At 36.6% G+C, this 19,012-nt stretch overlaps 2 protein-coding genes across 8 annotated transcripts in view; one reads left to right on the top strand and one right to left on the bottom strand.

The window, feature by feature from the left end:
• Positions 1–3,213, top strand: part of kitb (KIT proto-oncogene, receptor tyrosine kinase b) — a 44,868-nt gene extending 41,655 nt beyond the window's left edge. For all 5 annotated transcript variants that reach the window (XM_082165525.1, XM_082165523.1, XM_082165526.1 and 2 more), the window contains one exon: positions 54–3,213. In XM_082165525.1, coding sequence (XP_082021651.1) covers positions 54–215 — 162 coding nt within the window. In that variant the 3' untranslated portion in view covers positions 216–3,213. The remainder of the gene's footprint in view (positions 1–53) is intronic.
• On the bottom strand, positions 1,708–18,865 carry clockb (clock circadian regulator b). 3 transcript variants are annotated; one of them, XM_082165527.1, is made up of 21 exons: positions 18,438–18,865; positions 17,703–17,809; positions 16,505–16,564; positions 15,265–15,413; positions 13,860–13,951; positions 12,966–13,055; positions 12,703–12,820; positions 12,422–12,535; positions 12,166–12,284; positions 11,948–12,030; positions 11,745–11,851; positions 11,510–11,657; positions 10,838–10,913; positions 9,974–10,115; positions 8,671–8,762; positions 8,456–8,560; positions 6,956–7,102; positions 6,641–6,868; positions 5,667–5,776; positions 5,293–5,560; positions 1,708–4,167 (listed from the first exon to the last, which is right to left on the bottom strand). In XM_082165527.1, the coding sequence occupies exons 2-21, from the start codon at positions 17,717–17,719 to the stop codon at positions 3,988–3,990; spliced, it is 2,445 nt and encodes an 814-aa protein (XP_082021653.1). In that variant the 5' UTR covers positions 17,720–17,809; positions 18,438–18,865; the 3' UTR covers positions 1,708–3,987. The 3 variants fall into 3 exon arrangements, with proteins under 3 accessions (XP_082021653.1, XP_082021654.1, XP_082021655.1); XM_082165528.1 differs by having other exon boundaries at positions 6,956–7,090; XM_082165529.1 differs by lacking the exon at positions 16,505–16,564.
• Positions 18,866–19,012: the final 147 nt, after the last annotated feature.

Raw genomic sequence — 19,012 nt, 5'->3', positions numbered from 1 at the left:
ACTGCTGACATTGAACCAGCTTCTTCAGTTAGGTTTATATTTGTGTCTTGCAGGATTACTTGAATCTCAGCACTAGTGGCAGCTGTGAGGCGTTTGTTCCTCCAGACCTGCAGAGGGCACAACGGCTGAGTTCTGTGGGCAGCTCAACGGCCTCCTCAACTCAACCCCTTTTGCAGGCAACAAATGAAGTTTTTCTGGAACATCAGAGCATATAAATGACATCACGTTTTTTTTTTGCCTCAAAATCATTTTCTCAATGGGTTTGACCTAAAAGCCTTAACCTCCATTTAAATACTGACTTTGTGGCATTTAAGGGCATCTCCTAAGATTACCTGCTCTCTGCTGGCTCAGTGCAACTCCATTAGCCTTGTCTTCCATTATATTTCAAATTACTCAAGACACAGCATGTCCAGCCATATAACATATTTTTTCTAAATGCAGCTGGGCTCCATTTTATTGTATTGATTATAGTATTCTGAGTGCATGAGCAGCTACCATGGCCGGGCAAGCATTTAGATATAGAACCTAATGTTACCTCACCAGATAAATAACCAGCTCTACTAATGACATCATCGTGTAGTGAGTGTCTCTGTGATGATGTCGTGTCGTGTATTCTTTTATCTTTGTGTTTGACTGGGTGAACAACTGCGATCATGTCTTAGTGCAAGTAACAGTAAGGTGGGTAAGTGGTAAAGATGTTAAACCCAAAGTGAATCTTGTTTAATGTGTCTCTATCTGAAGCACTTAATACCAACGAATGGAGGTTCTCGTTCATGCATACTGTTTTCAGCATGTCATTACTCTCAGGTGAGTATTAGAATGCATTATCGATTTGTAATGCTATATAGTATCTATGAGATTCCTCTCTAACTAAAATTGTCATATTTATTAACGATGAAAAGAAAACTAGGATGTTTACTTTTTTTTTTTTGGAATTGAACGTTTAAGCTGTTGAATATGTGCATATATAAATAAAATTGGTTGCAGTGTTAAACTGAGAATCATATTTGAAATGTACATTGTTTGTTGTAATAACTGACTGGGTTCTATTCTTCAAAAGTGGCTAATTTGGCTGCAGTATCTGGAGTAAACCATAAGTTTTTGTTCTCGAAGCATGATGAGAAGCATATCAGATATCTACTCATTGCTAATTATTCCAGTAGATCCAAGGTTTATGCTAAATTATTCAGCCAACTAAACCAAGTTCGAAGGATGGGATGTTGGTTTAAAAAAAAGAATCAAATTCAATGTTTTTGAAGGTTGACTGTGACAAATAACTTGAATTGCTATGAGATTTGACTTTGTAAATATCTGATGTGTGAAGCTATTTTTTCAACTTGTAGAATGTTATGTCAGAAATAAAAGAGCTGTAAGGAATGATGTAATGTTTTTATACGGAATAAATGAAAATGAAAAGGAGCCACTGCATGAATTGTGTATTTTTAAAATACAGAAAATGTGTGCAATTCCTTAAAAGTTACGGTTGATGTTAAAATACATTAATTGGATACACATCATTTGGAGCAGCTAATCCAATGGTGCGAGTTTGGGGTGGGACTATCTGTTTGTCTGACCAATGACAGACAATAGGAGTATTCAAAAAACCTGTTTGCAAAGGGTCATTATTTTGGCAATTCCATTTGGTACCGCATTTTGCAGTATAAATGTCACTTAAAACAAATCTTGAAGAGATCTACATAGACAATGTGAATAACATTGTTTGCTTTATTTCAAGATTTAATATTGTGGAGGGAAAATTCTCTTTCTTTTTTTTTGGTAAACCAACAGAGGACAATTCCAACAAATTCAATCACATTGAAGGTGATATGACCTGGTAACGTGGTTTTGGTGCACAGCAATTCAGTATGAACAAAATAATAATAATAATAAAAAGGTTATGGTAACATCTTAAGACTTTTACAATTACTCCCTTGATGATTTATTATTTTATCATTCACTCAACTCACTGATTTTCTACTCAGAAATCAGAAGCACTAATCAAATTTCTGGGGCTACAACCAATAACCATCATATTCTGGAAGCACACATTCTTTTGGTTGCATACAGGAATACAAACTGTAAAAAATAAAAGTTAATTTTGGATACAGACGGTTGAAATATCCAGGAATGGCATCTAAAGTCCTATTCAATTATCTTTTCAACCTGTCGGTAGCTTTTTTGGGGGTAATTTATGATTGTACACACAATGAAACATCGGTTCCAACAGTAACAACAAACACACTTGGGGGTTTCAGTGCCCAACAAAATGAAACGCACAACACAACTATGAAAGAAAATAGGACAAATTAGAGGAAAGTGGACATGTACTTTAGGGGTATCTCCACTTTTGGAATTCCAGAAGTCAACAATATCACAATCTGTTCAGTTTCCATATACCTTTCAGCTCTAACTAGTTGTCTAACAGTGTTACCGGTCTATACACAGCAATACTGTTTAACATGAATTTCTTTTGCCATATGAAAATAAAATTGCTTTGAATACTTCTTATATAAATCCATTTCTGAGGTATATAGCTAAAATGGGGAAACATCTAGAATACTGAGATACTGCAACGCAAGAACTGATTGGTCATCGCTGGGGTTAATACACACTGTAGAAACCCACACAGCGATACTGGAAGAGTCACAAACTGTTATTGATATAATAGCCTGCACTTTAAATTCTCTCTCTCTCTCTCACACACACACACACACACACACAAACATTCAAGCAGTTAAAAGGAAGATCACTTAACTTTAAGACTCTACAGCTGCACGATAACCCTGCTTCGGTTTAAATTACAACTTTGGAAATAAAACGAGGAAGAGGACAATATAACAATTATTTTCCTGAAAATGGGAATGGGTCCACAGTATTCCGGACCATCCTCATTAACACATTTAGAAATGCTCTGCCTTGGATGTGGCTTCTTGCATAGTTCCCAAAGCCATAAGGGAGAACATTTATGAAAGAGGATTTGAAAGCTTATTTATGGCGTGTTATTCTCTGAAAAAATACAAGTACCATCCATGCACACAAAAACTAAACCATTAGGTCACAATTACTAGAAGGATGGACTATTTTAGTGTGTATAAACACAACAAGTGCTATATGTAACGGGGAAAAGGTGCACAAAAACTTTTTAGTGGACTACTATGACTCAGCTAAAAAGCCAATTAACATTCAAAAACTGGAAGTCGTTTTTTTTTTTTTTTTAAACAAACTAAATAAAATTTGGCACTTAAAAACTGTCAAATTTCTTCTGCATCAAATGTCTTTGATAATTAGAAATAAACTGAAACTGGGCTTTTTTTTGTATGTCAGAGACATGGGGTATAATAATTCCCCCCCTCCAAAATTCTAAAACAATTCTAGTGCCTCTAAAAACCTCAAGGACAATCTATTATGAACCCTAACTATACGTGAAGAGACTACTGTAAGGAAAGGGTTAAAAGTAGAAAGCATCACTATATGCATTATATAAAAACGTTAAAATTAAAGTAATACTTTAAAAAACAAAACTGGAAGTACAAATGAAAGTTTACACTTCATGCAGCATATAAAATATTCAATATCTTGCTTTGTTTCTTTACGGTTGTGTATTTACACTGTATGGTACAGAGACTGTACAGATAGACAACAGTTCTTTGGGCTGTTTACAATGAAAGCCTGAGAACAAGGTTTGCTGTTTGGCGATGCAAAGGCTAGCAATCCTATACTTTCTGTTGTTGAAATAAATAATGAGTTTGGCAACCACCTGTTGGTCTGGTGAGACATTCTGCATGGTTGCCACAGCGTCCATCTGGTGGTGTTGTGTTCCTCGCAGCTGCCACGTTGAGGGAGTTCCTTGTCTGAAAAGCATTTCAGACGCTGCCAGGAAGGGCCGTTTTGTCATCGAGCTTTCAAAAGAGTTCAGCACCAATAAACATCCAGAAGAGATGATGCGAGCAGGCTCCTCCATCTGATTGGCCGTTGTGTTTATCCATGTTACTGAGACTGGGCACTAGTGCTGTCAGTCTGGTGAGAAGGGGTTGTTTTCTGCTGTTTTTGAGTGTGTGGTTTCAGTTGCTGCTGTTGCTGTGATGGAGTAAATGTGCCTTGCTGCTGAATAGGGAAAGCCTGCAGGATCAGTTGTGTAGACTGGTTGCCATGGAGAAGGCGTGTGTTCTGACAAATACACAGAAGAAAATTAGATATCCGTCAAACACTTATTTAAAAATTAAAGTCGAATGAAATGTTTCACATGCGACTGAAATAAACAAAAACAAAAAATGGATGGAAGTGGTTTACATGGTTTCTATATGAACCGCTTGTTCAGATCAGTGGTTCTCTATAATATTATTTATATATTCATACATATATTTATATAAAAGTCTCTTCTGCCAACCAAGGCTGCATTTACTTGATTAAAACTTGAATGACCAAAATGTGAAATATTATTACAATTTAAAACAGCTGTTTTCTATGCGAATATATAGTAAAGTGTATTTACTCCTGTGATCAAAGCTGAATTTATCATCATCATCATTACTCCAGTTTTCAGTCACATGATTCTTCAGAAATCATTCTACAGTAATATGATGATTTGATGCTCAAGAAACATTTCTCATTATTATCAATGTTGAAAACAGTTATTTATTTACTTTATTTCAGGATTCTTTGATGAATAGAAAGTTCAAAAGACAGCATTTATCTGAAATAGAAAGCTTTTATAACATTAAACACTACTGTTGAAAAGTTTGGGGTTAGTAAGAATTTTTATTTTATTTTTTGGGGGAAATAAAAGAAATCAATACTTTTATTCATCAAGGATGAAATCAATTTATCAAAAGTTACAGAAAAAGACATTTATAAAGTTAAAAAAAGATCCTACTTCAAATAAATGCTGTTCTTTTCAACTTTCTATTCATCAAAGAATCCCCCCAAAAATCATCAACATTGATGATAAACAATCATTATAATATATACAATTATAATGATTTCTAAAGGATCATGTGACACTGAAGACTGGAGTAATGATGCTGAAAATTCAGCTTTGATCAAAGGAATAAATTACATTTCAAAGTATATTAAAATTGAAAAGTTATTATAAATTGTCATAATATTTAACAATATTAGTTTTTTTAAATTAATATTTCATCTATCTATCTATCTATCTATCTATCTATCTATCTATCTATCTATCTATCTATCTATCTATCTATCTATCTATCTATCTATCTATCTATCTATCTATCTGCTGAATCAAGTTCTGAAAAGATTCAAAATGAAACTATGTGCATGCTTTGTTACCTGTAAAAATGGTTGCTGCTGTTTTGTTGGCTGCTGCGTCGCCCCCTGCTGTTGACTTGTTTGTAATGTGGTAGATTGAGCCTGTTGTTCTGCAGGCGCAGCTGACTGAGTCTGCAGTGCTATGGTCTGTGTCTGACCTTGTTGCTGTGGAAACGGGCTGTAAGCCGTCACCACCTGACCCATAAACATTGTTGTGGGTACCATGACAGCATTACACGCCATTGGAGCTGTCACAATCTTGGTGACCAACTGCTGCCCAGAAGGAAACCTGAGAGTGACAGGGTCAGGCAAAGAAAGAAATAATTAATATTAGTTGTATTATTAATAATGAGAATAAGCATATATTTTAGAAAGTAAAAAGACATGTACTGTACCGGTTTATTGCATTGCCCTGATTGATTTTTGAAGCCAGATTGCTGGGTATCTGCACAACATTGGCATTGGCAGGCTGGCTGATCATCATGGTATTATATACAGGACCACGCTGAGAAAAAGAATGAGAGACAGAAAAATGAAGTCATCTATTTAGATGATGTCACCACATGAAGTGGAAGACGAGACATTATGTCATTGTTAATGGGCTTTTTAAAAACTTCTAGGTAATACACAGCTAAAGATACTGTCTATACAGTCAATGTAGGAGTGTTAACAACTGTAAATCAATCTTTTTTAATAACTAATTGTGATTGGCGATATATATCTTACATTTATAAAGCTGCGTTAAATCATATATTATATTATATATATATATATATATATATATATATATATATATATGTGTGTGTGTGTGTGTGTGTGTGTGTGTGTGTGTGTATATATAAACTACCATTCAAAAGTTGGGGGTCAGTAAGATTTGTTTTGTTTTATCAAAGATGCATTAATTTGATCAAAAGTGACAGTAAAAAAATTTAATAAAAATCCTAATATTAAGCAGCAGAACTATTTTTAACATTGATAAGATGTTTCTTGAGCACCAAATCATCATATTAGCTCGATTTCTGAAGGATCATGTGACAGATAGAAACAGAAAACAGTTCTTTTAAATTGTAAAAATATTTCACAACATTACGGCTTTTATTATTTTTTTATAAAATAAATGCAGCTTTGGTGAGCATAAGAAACTTACTTCAAAAACACACACAAAACAATATTACAGACCCTAAACTTTTAAATGGTAGTGTACATATATAATATATATTAAAAATATATGAATTGACCGAATCTGAAACACTGAATTGTGACCACAATTCAGATCATCATCATACATTGAATCTTTTAACAAAGAATCATATTCAAATCATTTCCAGAGCAAACATTTACACCACTAACTAAAAAAAGACAAACTCACCTGTGTAACAGAAGAACCCTGTAGATTCTGCTGAAGGGAACGAGGAGCCTGTTGCTGTGGAAGTGCTTGTTGCTGTGGAACAGTCCCACTGTGTGCTGTACTCGTCACATTTTGCCCCTGTATAGCTATGACCCCAGTCTGTGCCCCAACCCCTAAAATGTTAGTCTGTGCCCCTCCAACTTGAGGCAACTGTACGCTGAGTCCACCACCCGACTGCTGCAATATCATCTGAAAGACATCATTTGAATCACATGCTTCTGTTACCATGACAACAAAACGGTCAATACGAACATTCACACAATTCTGCGTGTGTACCTGAGTGCCCGGACCCTGCACTCTCTGCAGCTGCTCATGAATCTGTCTCAGTTCCTCCTGCTGTTTCTGAATGTTGGCCTCTATCATGCGTGTCCTCTGCTCCAGTTGATCCTTTAGGTGCTGCATCGCATTCAACTGCGCAGAGAACTACATTCAGAAAGCACAGAAAGATAAACATTATGGTGTCATTGAAAAAAAAGTATTCTAGCTGAGCCCCCACCATGAGTTTAAGGCGACTGTTATTTTAGAACGCATCACCTTATTCTTTCCATGACGATGCATCATGCTTGTCACGTGACACACCGCCAGACACAATAGCGCTGTGTGACAAATGTATTGCTTTAATTTCGTTTTTCCTTTTTTATTCAAAATATTCACTTGTATATAACTTAACTTGTTAACTATATCATGAACTATCTGATATTCCGATTCTCAAATATGTGAATGCGTTTTGTCGTTTAAAAAAACAACAACGTTATGATGATCATGTTAGTTGATTTATAATGCGTGATGGGCGCCGCAATTCAGAGAATAGGATCTGTTAGTTTTACATCACGTAAATTCATCCACTTCTCCCGAAATACATGAAATTAAGTTGCTGGTGAAGTGGGAAAACAATAGAGTAAACTTTATAGTTACATTACATTTAATCATTTAGGAGGAGAACAATGGAAGCAATCAGACCAACAAGATACAAGAGTATACAAATGCTGTAACAAGTCTCAGTTAGTCTAGCACAGTACACAGCAAGTTTTTTGTTTTTTTATTAGAAAAAAACAAATAGTATAGAATGGGCAAGGTAAGTGCTAGTATTAATTGGTCAGGTGCTGATGAAAAAGATGTGTCTTCAAACATTTTTTTAAAATGATTTTTCAAAATTTACATTTACATTTACATTTATTCATTTAGCTGACGCTTTTAATCCAAAGCGACTAACAATTGCTATATATGTCAGAGGTCGCACGCCTCTGGAGCAACTAGGGGTTAAGTGTCTTGCTCAGGGACACATTGGTGTCTCACAGTGGATTCGAACCCGGGTCTCTCACACCAAAGGCATGTGTCTTATCCACTGCGCCACTACCACCGCCACTGTATATAGCCACCAAAATGTATATAGTTATCTACACAATGTGTATCTGATGTGAATAAAACAAATCATCAAAATTACAATTGAAAGGATTATTATTGCCGTTTCAATAGTGTATTTCACAAACTTTAAATGTATTTTTTGCAAGAAATGATGTGCATTTAAATGTCTGAAACCTAAAATAAACATCATGTGGTTGAAAATTGTGATGTGTGACAAATGCTGAGCGCGTCCAAAAAGTGTGAAAACACATTTTAATTTAGCAGTTGATCACGTGATGCACTGAACGTTCTATTCTCACCGGTGTGATTGTACGTAAGTGTCAAAGAGTTTAATTGTGGCTTATCTGATCTCTTTCTAAAATTTTCACCAGGGCATTAAGCTGAAACTGCTGAACAAAAAACAATTCTCACCAGGGCATTAGGTTGAACCTGCTGCTGTGGTTGAGGTTGTTGTGGTTGATGTTGGCTGATTTGGACCGAAGATCCAGTTTGATTGGTGTTCTGAGAACTCATGGACTGTCAAAACAAATAAGATATGCTCATAGCTGGTGAGTAATTAAGGTTAAGTTAGAAGTGTTTTGTAAGATAATTAAATACTTTGATGCTGATGAAGAGGCAAGTCTCACCTGTGTGCTGAAAGAGGAACGACGTTGGGGTGTCATATCAACAGCGGGCTGGGGTGGAGTGCTCACATCAGTCTGTAGCTTGGAGGGAGTTGCTGAGGAAATCAAACAGATACGAACGCTTTCAAACCGGCACAAAATCAGGAAAACCCAATAGAACAGCACACTTTTGGTTTTAATCAGGGCTTGACTGACTTAACACCAAACGCGAGTGGATTTCAGCAGTGACGTGTAACAGTCACGCCCACTGGCCACTTTAACGGGTTGAATTTTAAATACATTTCAATTGTAGTCTTCTCAAAAGGCATCTGAAATAACTAGAGGCTAAAATTTGTGAACGAACTTGAGAAGCCTGAACCTTGAACCGGGACTCGAACTCGCATCACCTGAAGCACAGCTGCGGCATATGTCAGAGCGATATTGCTCTGACATAACAGCTAATTTTCATCAGATAAATGTCTATAGTTCGTTATATTTCTAACAGATTTCTGCTTGTCCTAAATCAGATTCAGTTAAAGCAGCACAGTGAGATTACATTTATTTGAATGCATTAGTGTGAGAGCGACTGCGTGTGTGAATCAATCCTACCTGTCTGCGCAGCTTTTCTCTACTAACAGTGAAGCTGTGGGTTTTCATTACTTCAAAAACAGAAAGAAATGCTATAACTTTTGTTTCTCATCTATTTTATTGATACTGTAAATCACAGGACAGCATTGACAATAAGTTTCTGTGCGAGTATGGATCTGTACATGACGTGCAAGCTACTGTCTGTATGTTTGTGTTTGTGTGTGTGTGTGTGCTACAATGTAGCAGCGCATTAGTTTAGAACAGTGATTACTTAGGTGTATAATAAACTGTTTAAACGTGCAATCACCAGATCAATATTGAGTAGGCTATAAACAAACATTACTTTGTGGAGCGCTTGGGGTACGCATTTAATTATAATTTTAACTGATGGAAACAAGAGAGCAAAAGAGTGGACAAAGATTTCTTATTCTGTGCCCCCCTCAATAGGACAGCATTAGTATCACAGCCAATGCAAGTCTATGGGATTCTTTGATAAAGGGGATCTGTAGAGTGAAGGAGGTGTGTGTACAGTGGTCATTTACATTTAAAAGGGTTGTAAATCTAGCTCAAGTACATTTTAGCATGCCACAGTCAACTTTAATCATATAAAATGTAATTTCCCAACTACAAAATTGTGGCCAATGAAAATGCCAAATGGCTATTAATTTTGGAAAACCACTAGTCACAGTGGCTGGTGAGCAAAAAATAGTTAATGCCAAGCCCTAGTTTTAATGCTTACAGGTGCAGGTGTTGTCAGAGACTGCAGTGTGTGAGGACTTGCGGGAGCTCCTCGAGGAGGTGGAGGGTGTGCGGCTGTTACTGAAACGCTCCAGCACCTCCTTCAGACTGGAGGTGTTCAACTGCGATTCACAGCCAGAAATCTGAGACAGATGCAGAGAGAGAGAGGAAAATTTAGACTAAAATATAAATACTTATATATTTATGTGTTTGAAAGTCTCTTATGCTCACCCAGGTGGCATTCATTTGATCAAAATACAGTTAAAACAGTAATACTGTGAAATATTATTAATTTAAAATGACTGGTTTTTTTTTGTTTGTATATACTTAGTTCAAAATGCTACCAAAAATACTCCTGTGATGACCAGGCTAAATTTTCAGCAGCCATTATTCCAGTCTTCAGTCACATGATGTGCCAGAAATCATCCTAATATGCTGATTTGATGCTCAAACTTTTATTATTATCATCAATGTTGAAAACAGTTGTGCTTCTTTGATGGATACAATGTTCAAAAGAACAAATAACTGACTTCACTTTTGATCAATTTAATGCATGCTTGCTGATAAATAAATGAATAAAACTTCAATTTAATTAAAACTTTTGAAAAATAGGATATATAATAAAGATTTCTTTTTATAATATAATTTATTGCAAATGAGACGCACATGAATGTTAATCATTCAAGAAGCAGCCACAGTTAACCGCCAATGCGATAACCTCACAATGATTAATGACCTGGCCATTTTCATTAATGTTGTGGAAAATACTTAATCACAATCTGCCTAAGATAAGCCATTTAACAGCATGTCCATTATACCACATTAGTGGACTATTTCAGAGAGGTTTCTGTCTCAAGCATCTTACCTTGTCTCCAGTCAGCTCAGGAGGAGACTCCTCTATACCCATCTCTCTTCTCCGCTCCGCTCGCACCTCGGCATAACTATAGACAAAAAAAACTGAAAATAAGAGCAGAACTGCAGAAAAGAGTGTAGAAAAAGAAAAGAGTTTCAACTCCAGCCCCAAAAACTTGCTGATCTTGAACAGAGCTGAGTAGCGGAAAAATGCTGTCGCTGTCTATGGCAGTCTCATTGAGCAGTGTAATAATATTGCACAACATTGCTCTTTTTATCTAAATATATAAAACTGTTCGTGCGAGTGTGCGAATGACTCAACGGTTTCAGTTTCAATATATCACCAAAAAGGACACACGAGTACCAGGAGTTTATGCGAGCTGCCGGTATGCTAGAATCACTGCCGGTCCTGTGAACAGCAAAACAGAAGTGCCAAAATGCCTGCATAAACACCTTAATGCACAATGTTTGATTTTAGACTGGTTATAGTCAGGTGAACAACACATATGTGCATTACGTCACCATCCGTTCCTCAAGTCTGTGGAAACACATGGCTGGTTTGCAACAGGCTCCAGTTTGCCTGGCTGAGAACAAGCTCTGGCTCCAGAACGCAAACAATTCTGGTGGAAAAGGGGTATGTGGGTATCTGATTGGATGGTGTAGACATTTATGTGCCTCTGCGTACCTCACAACAGTGTGCGTGCACACAATGAACTCTGGTCGTGAATTCCACTGGTGATAAGTTATGTAGTAGTTAGTCTGGAGCCAAATCCATTGCTGCCCTTTAGTTAAAAAGCGATAATAGCACGATTTCCCTTTTCCAAACTGCATTACTGCAAGCAGACAAATAAAGAGAAAGACATGAAGAATACGGTACCTAATGAAAGTCTCAAATGTACTTTTGTGCATGTTATACTCACAATGCTCATGGCATTTGGCCAGCGAATGCAGGTCGTCTACATGATAATAGTCATAGCCTGACGTTCCCAACACCTCAAACGGCATATAGCCAATGATAGGTGGTGCTCTGTAACACAAGGACACACACAGACCTCATTGAAGAAAAAACTGGACGATGAGTTACAAACACGGAGAAAGTGATATTGTGAGTAAGTGTGAAAACCTGTGATCTAATAGGAGGAATTTCCACTCCAGACTGTGTCTAGATGTGAATTCCTCATAGGGCTCCTCCACCATGCACATCTCCTGTACACAATCAATTGTGTCAATATAAGTGTGTTAATACTAATATTAAGTAATACCTTATTATGATGAATGACTATGGTTATTTGCTTTCAGATCTACTTTTTCTCTGGATTTTCTGATTGATTATCTGCTTACTTTGATGAATTGGGGTTTGGCGAGCCTCACAGTAGCAATAAAACAGACTGGATCATCGAAGGCCGGCTGCAAAGAACGCTGCAAAACCCCCTCAAGGCCATTCCGGGTTGCATTAGGCACTGAGAATAAAGAAGAATAGAAGAGGAATAAAGTGGAGATTGTTAGTACAAACATGTGTGGTGGGCAGTAATGAATGCAGTTAACATATGGTTTCGTATTCAGTGAGTCTAGATCAAGAGGAAAAACAAACACTCACTGTTGGCAAGTGACTTAAAGTTGCCAATAAACTTGACATATTCATATACAGGTGGTTTCGTGGGATCCACAGATCCTCTGAGGATGTGACAACAAAACTCCATCTGGTTCTTGGCTAAGAAAAACAAACAAACCAAAAAACGCTTTAGGTGCATGACAATCTAAATTGAGATCACTGAGTTACAGTGAAAATAGGTAGAGGCAGCAAACATTTGCACAGTTTTTTTGATAAAATACCACAGCAGAACAGACATCTGGAAGTGATTGAGGTTGGTCACTCACACTTGTGGTAATCAGAGTTGAGTTTCTCAATGTCTGGGTGTGAGGCCAGCGCTTTATACACTTCTTCATGCTCCCCCATTGGAAGAAAGTTCAAAAGGTTCTGATCCACAAGGTCCGACTGAAACAAATACGATTATATATGAACATATGACTGATAAAAAAAATAAAAATAAAAATAAAAAAAAATAAATAAATAGAACAATTCCAGGACAATATTTAAATAGACTTCACACAACTAAACACACACATACTCTCTCACTTACAGGCAGATGCTCAAGCAGAGAGGTTACGCTTTCAGAGACGTAAATTATGTTGCCGTCTGTCAGCATCACAAGGAAAAATCCATCCAGCGCCTTAAAAACAAACAAAAAGCAAACTACTTTAGACAGCTCCAAACCTAAACTACAAATTGAATCTAGAAGTGATGTATGAAAAATTATAAACATTAAAGGCCAAGTTCGGTATTTTACACTTAAAGCCCTGTTTTCAGATCGTTTCTGATGAAATTCAATGGTTAAGATTGAAATTTGGACAAATGCTGCTGGCCCGAGAATTTTTGGTTTCTGTGGTAGCACCCCACCACCTCCACAATGGTTGCATAGGTGCACTGGAACAATCCTTCCTAAAACGCATTCAACTTTCGTTTACAAAGACGTGAAACTCACCAAGTGGTCAGGGGTGTTTCACTGATATGCTCACACAAACATTGCTGCAAAAGATGCATTCCAACAGGTTTTATCGTAGTTTTTCATCCAATACAAGTCAATGGAGTTGGACAAAAACTACGATATAAAACCTGGAGCGATTTTTGTGTGAGCATATCAGTGAACACCCGTGACCACTCGGTGAGTTTCACGTCTTTGTAAACGAAAGTTTAATGCGTTTTAGGAAGGATTGTTCCAGTGCACCAATGCAACCATTGTGCTACCACAGAAACCGAAAATTCTCGGGCCAGCAGCATTTGTCCAAATTTCAATCATAACCATTGTATTTCATCAGAAACTATCTGAAAACAGGGCTTTAAGTCTAAAATACCGAACTTGTCCTTTAAACATCAATGAGGATGCACTCATATTCTATTAGTGGAACTATCTTTCACAACAGGACGAAACAAAGGAGAAACACAAACACACATTTTGCCCAAAGCGGGGTCTCACCTCAAGCATCAGCTGTGTAAACTCCTCATTGCTAAGAAATGGGGGTTTCCAATCCTGCTTGATCTCACTCGACTCAGATTGTGCAGCATTTTCTGTATGTGAACACAAACACTTCCTTGTAACCAGTTTTCCTAGGGATCTGTACGTCTAAGTTGATTAGAGACTACGCAACCTTTAAAAAGATTTGGGTCTGAAATAATTTTTTAAAATGTTTTTTTATGAAATTTCTTCTCACCAAGGTTGCATTATATCAATGAAAAATACAGTAAAACAGTAATATAGCTAAATATTATTACAATGGCAAAGATACATTTTCAGCAGCCATTAATCAATTTTTCAGTTACACAATCCTTCAGAAATCATTCTAATATTTTAATATGCTGATTTGCTGCTTAAAAAAAATTCTGTTGAAAACAGTTTTTGTGGAAACATGGAGTTTCTTTCAGGGTGCTTTGTTTCAAAAGAACAGCATATTTGAAATAAAAATCTTTTGTAAAATTATAAATGTATTGAATGCATTAAATTGATAAATGTAATGCACCCTTGCTGAATAAAAGTATTATTAAATTTTTTTTTTTTTACTCACTGATCCCAAAATTTCTAAAGGTAGTGTATTACAGTGTAGTACATTACAGTTCTGAGTGGTATACTAGTATAGCAAAATAGCTTTAGCAAACTAAATATTATGTACTAAATAATAATAATAAAAAGTACAGCGCTTCCTACAGTATGCCTTTTTGTCAAATTTGCATTGAATATAATCCTTTGTTTTTGCACAGTAGATTTAGCAGTGGTGCAGAAAACACTACAGTAGTATGCAGCTTTGTTGTCACAGGACCTTGTTACACCGCATATTTTATTCACGAGTAAAGTCCAGCTATCACAAAAATGAAAAAGGATATTAAACTTAAGTGTGGAAGCTCTTAAAATTCAGTGGTGATATAACTGTGAATCTAGAATGGAAGGTTAAGCATACAGCATTATGGGATTCTGTGCAGTATGATCTGTTTTATACTGCACCCTTTTGGCATTTTGGTAGGTCACCAAGTATTCCATGCATACGGAACATTTGCATAAAGCTCACAACAAACATTCTTCAGAAAATGCATGAATAGTATGGTAGTAGAATTGCATGATTATTAATGAAGATTACAATTATAGCTGTGATAAATTAATTATGAAATGTGATGATTAAAGCATTCCACATGTAAATCACATGACATTATGCATTTGTCTATTTTCTAGTTGTTGTTTTTGGCAGCAGTTGAACACTTTACCCAATCACACATACATCTGTAGTGCGCATGGCAAAACAATAACGCAGATCTGTAATTATTCCAGAGCACTGCAAACAACAAATCCCCCTGTTGTTGTCTAGAACTTGAATTATTATTTTTTGCCTCACCTTTTTGCTTGCACAGGTAGTCTATGCTTTTCTGCAATATTGTAGATTTGTCCATCTTGCGTGTGATTCCAGGCAACATGGTGCCAAGTTCTTTAATGAGGACATTGAACTGGTCTCGCCTTTTCTTCTCCGACTTATTTCTCGAAACTCTGTGACAGTAGAGATATAAAAAAAGATAATAAAGCAACAAAGCATAAGACAAGGCTGCAAAATGGTTAAGAACCCAACCCAGTAAAAAATTATTCACTTCAGACTAGGGATGATAATTAATCGACAATCGATTAAGCAAGGTCGTCATTAGAGTGCGTGGTTTTGAGGTGCCTGCGGCTCATGCACAGCAGACACATGAGGAAAAATGAAGGGAGCGCGCCGTAGTTACGTATTCATGTCTTCAAGCCATGCAATGGATTAAGTAGGCTAGACATTTATTTCTAAACATAATTAACCAAAGGTCCCAAAAACCCTCCAAACAAGTGATTTTTACTGAACATAAGACCTATTTACTTGTGTAACACCACAATAAAAGTACATAGAATAAGTAACAAGTAATGAGATGATGATCATCAACCAGGAATACACTGCGTCCTGATCCCGATGCGGTCGGATCCTGGAAGTCCTATAGCTTTAGCAAAGAAACAAGTCATGTCACTCTGTGATCTCCGCATTGTCTTATGTTGTGTTCGGGCTCATTCAAAACCCCCTGCCCAAAAAAGAGATATGCAATCTACTATGGTTTACTAATATTTCACAAAGTTACAAACGAAAGCAAAAAAATGGCGAAAAAGCATCATATATTTACACGTGCGTCGTGGCGATTTTGCAAACAAATACTTGGTATAGTTTGGCCTCTAACTGAAACAAATATGCTTCTTGTATTCTGCTAGTTGGGACCTTTTCAAAGATATATGACAAGTCTATCTGTTATGTAGGCTACTATGATTTTACAGATTATTTTTTCACTACGAAAATAAGAGCACTTCTAATATCAGCAAATTTAAAAGCACTTGTTTAGTGAAGGTCATTTCCCCTATCTTCACTGTAAAGCCACGCTTCTAAGCTTTAAAACGACACCTATTTTGTGTTGGTTAAGCATGTGGTTGTTAACAACTTAGTAGTGCTTAGTAGTAGTCCATCAACATGACAACTATTTGATGTACATGATGTTTATACACATTTCCCATTATGATAATATTTCATGTTATAAAACAGAAGAACAATCTAAATCTGCAATTAAACTCACCGTTTCGCCTTATCTTTCTCATCATCATCCATCAGCCCATCAAAAACACTACCATCATCCCTAAAACAGGGAAAATAAACACATTTATTCTGTGTCTGATAGAAAACAATTTTTTTTTTGTAAATCAATTACATGTCTATCAGGGACGTTTCCTCCAAGGAGGCAAGGGAGACTATAAGGGAGACTCATATTTTCTCTAATGACAAAATAATCCATATTACAAAAATAAAAACACAAAGCAGGTTAAGTTACAGCAGGAGTCCGAGTCTCTCGTGCCTCCCCTGAGCCTAGTGAGTTTTGACAATGCCTCCATCGTGATGTGATTGGATATGATTGGTTCTTGCGATAAAAACCACCTCTTGTTTTCGTGCGTGTTCACAAATCGGTCTGCATGAAGACTAGTTAAAAAGTAAACAACTCAGCCACTTAGATATCACCGCTTTCAAAACTGAAACGGCCTGAAAACATGTTGACTGTGGGGTTTTTTTTAGTGAGCAATCAGCTTGGTGGAATTAAAGGTACATTTTCGTGTCTGTAACCGGTGTTTACCGAGCTTGATGACTGATAATAAGAAAATAAGGTTACTATTAAAAAGAACATTTGTTCACAAATAAAACATTATTTAAATTGTTAGTGCTTTTAGATATTATTTTGGAATAGATGTGAAAAATTCTTAAAACTAGATAGATAGACAGATAGATAGATAGATAATTACATATTTAATGTAAAAATACTATAAAATAATTTCAGAACACCACTGCACTCCACAGATGTATATTTTATAAAATGGAGAGAATAGACTAAAAATAGACTTAATTTGAGGACGGACTCAAGAATACAAATTAAAGTCAAGCCAAACATACTGTACTTTCTTTAAAATATAAGCGCAGAACGTGGGACACTGAAAATTCAAGTGTGAATAATACGTGTTAAAATACTACATTTTAATAAGCAGGATGTCAACATATGCGTACATGAATTTATACAAATAAAAATACAAACATATTTTCTGTTGTACTAGTCAGAATTATTTTTGAAGAAGTACGCTACTGTTCAAAAGTTTGGGTTTGTATTACTGTTTTCACTGTGCGGAGCACATAAATACAGCCTTGGTGATTAGAGACTTCTTTCAAAGGTCTTTCAAAAGTCCAAACTTTTGAAAGGTAGTGTACGTAAGTGAATACTGTTTCTGCTTTACCTGTCTCTGGAACTCATGATAACGCCGTCTCATGGATCAGTCTGGGATTAAAAACACCCTGACACATTGGGAAGACATTGAAGAAAAGGGCCTGCCAATGTGAAAGTCTGCAGCAGACACACAAAACAGAAGATAACTGAATGACAGATGAACAGTTTAGTTTAATAGCCTACTGTTTCTTTCTGTGAATCTGTTTGGTCACTCAGAGGTGAAAGGTTAATTGATGGACATGGCACTGGAGGTCATATGACTGCTTACTCAACATAAATACATGTCAGAGAGAATATAATCATACTTATTAGTACATTTTCACTTGCTAATTCAAAAGTCACAGTTTATTACATAATTTAAAAGCCTCTAATGAAGTGCATTTAAAGCATTCATCATGCATCTCAACCCTCTAACATTCTGCTCATCATTCCAGTTCAACCCAATAATTACATGTAAATTGCAACAGCAAAAGCAGTTACTGTAAACATGCCAATCATTCATTTACAACACTCAAACCTTCATAACAAGGACACTGACGTTGTGAGAAAACATCCAAACGAAACCATGAGTGCATGTTGAAAAATAAAATGGCACGTCAGTGTATAAACAGTGATATACACTTTAAGAGATAGTGCTACTTTTTAGGACTTAAAAAAAAAAAAATCTTATACTATGTCTGGGTTTTCCTGCACAACAGAACTATCGCCTTTATCAACAACATAAGTATATATGGTAATTACCTACCGAAAAACACACTCGCACATCCACACAGGTGCCTGGTCAGATCTAAGCTCCTTCGGTCCGGGGATCACAATGCATCGCTGCGATGTATAATCACGGTTTAATAATAATGTAGTGTAAAAATGCAATGCTGAATTTCATACGCGCACTTCCTCAAGCGGTCTCGCGAATGTGGGTCAGCGGGCCTAATGGCACGCGAGGCGGAACGGAAGCTCCTCCTGAGTCCTGATCACCGCAAAATCAGCACACTTGCAAAGTGCAAGTTAAGTTCGAGCTCGAAACGCTATATACATTCGGAGTTTAGACTTCGTACCTCTTTTCTTTTTCTTTTACCTTCGATCGGCGGCGACAAGAGAGCGATATCGGTTGCGAACAGAATGAAAACATTTAAAGCCAGGCCTACGCGCAGTCAAAGACATGCGCAGTAGTCTACGCCATAAGCGCACACGGGCCTCTTTAGTTCACTTGCAAAATAATGTGCAAGGAATACGCGCAGTACAGGGGCTTTGCAAAGCTATACTAATGCAAATACTTATCCTTTACATGGACTGTTTGCATTACATTATTTTATTTCAGTG

The sequence above is a fragment of the Leuciscus leuciscus genome, assembly GCF_965113295.1.
Source record: "Leuciscus leuciscus genome assembly, chromosome: 3".
In the NCBI taxonomy this organism is placed as follows: domain Eukaryota; kingdom Metazoa; phylum Chordata; class Actinopteri; order Cypriniformes; family Leuciscidae; genus Leuciscus; species Leuciscus leuciscus.
The sequence above is the reverse complement of the archived record's forward strand: the minus strand, read 5'-3'. Positions and strand labels throughout refer to the sequence as shown.

Coding starts and splice junctions, on each gene's coding strand:
- clockb (XM_082165527.1), bottom strand. Junction 12,285..12,421: donor CTTTAAGTCACTTGCCAACA/GTGAGTGTTTGT, acceptor CTTTATTCTCAG/TGCCTAATGCAACCCGGAAT. Junction 8,561..8,670: donor GTTCCTCTTTCAGCACACAG/GTGAGACTTGCC, acceptor TTGTTTTGACAG/TCCATGAGTTCTCAGAACAC.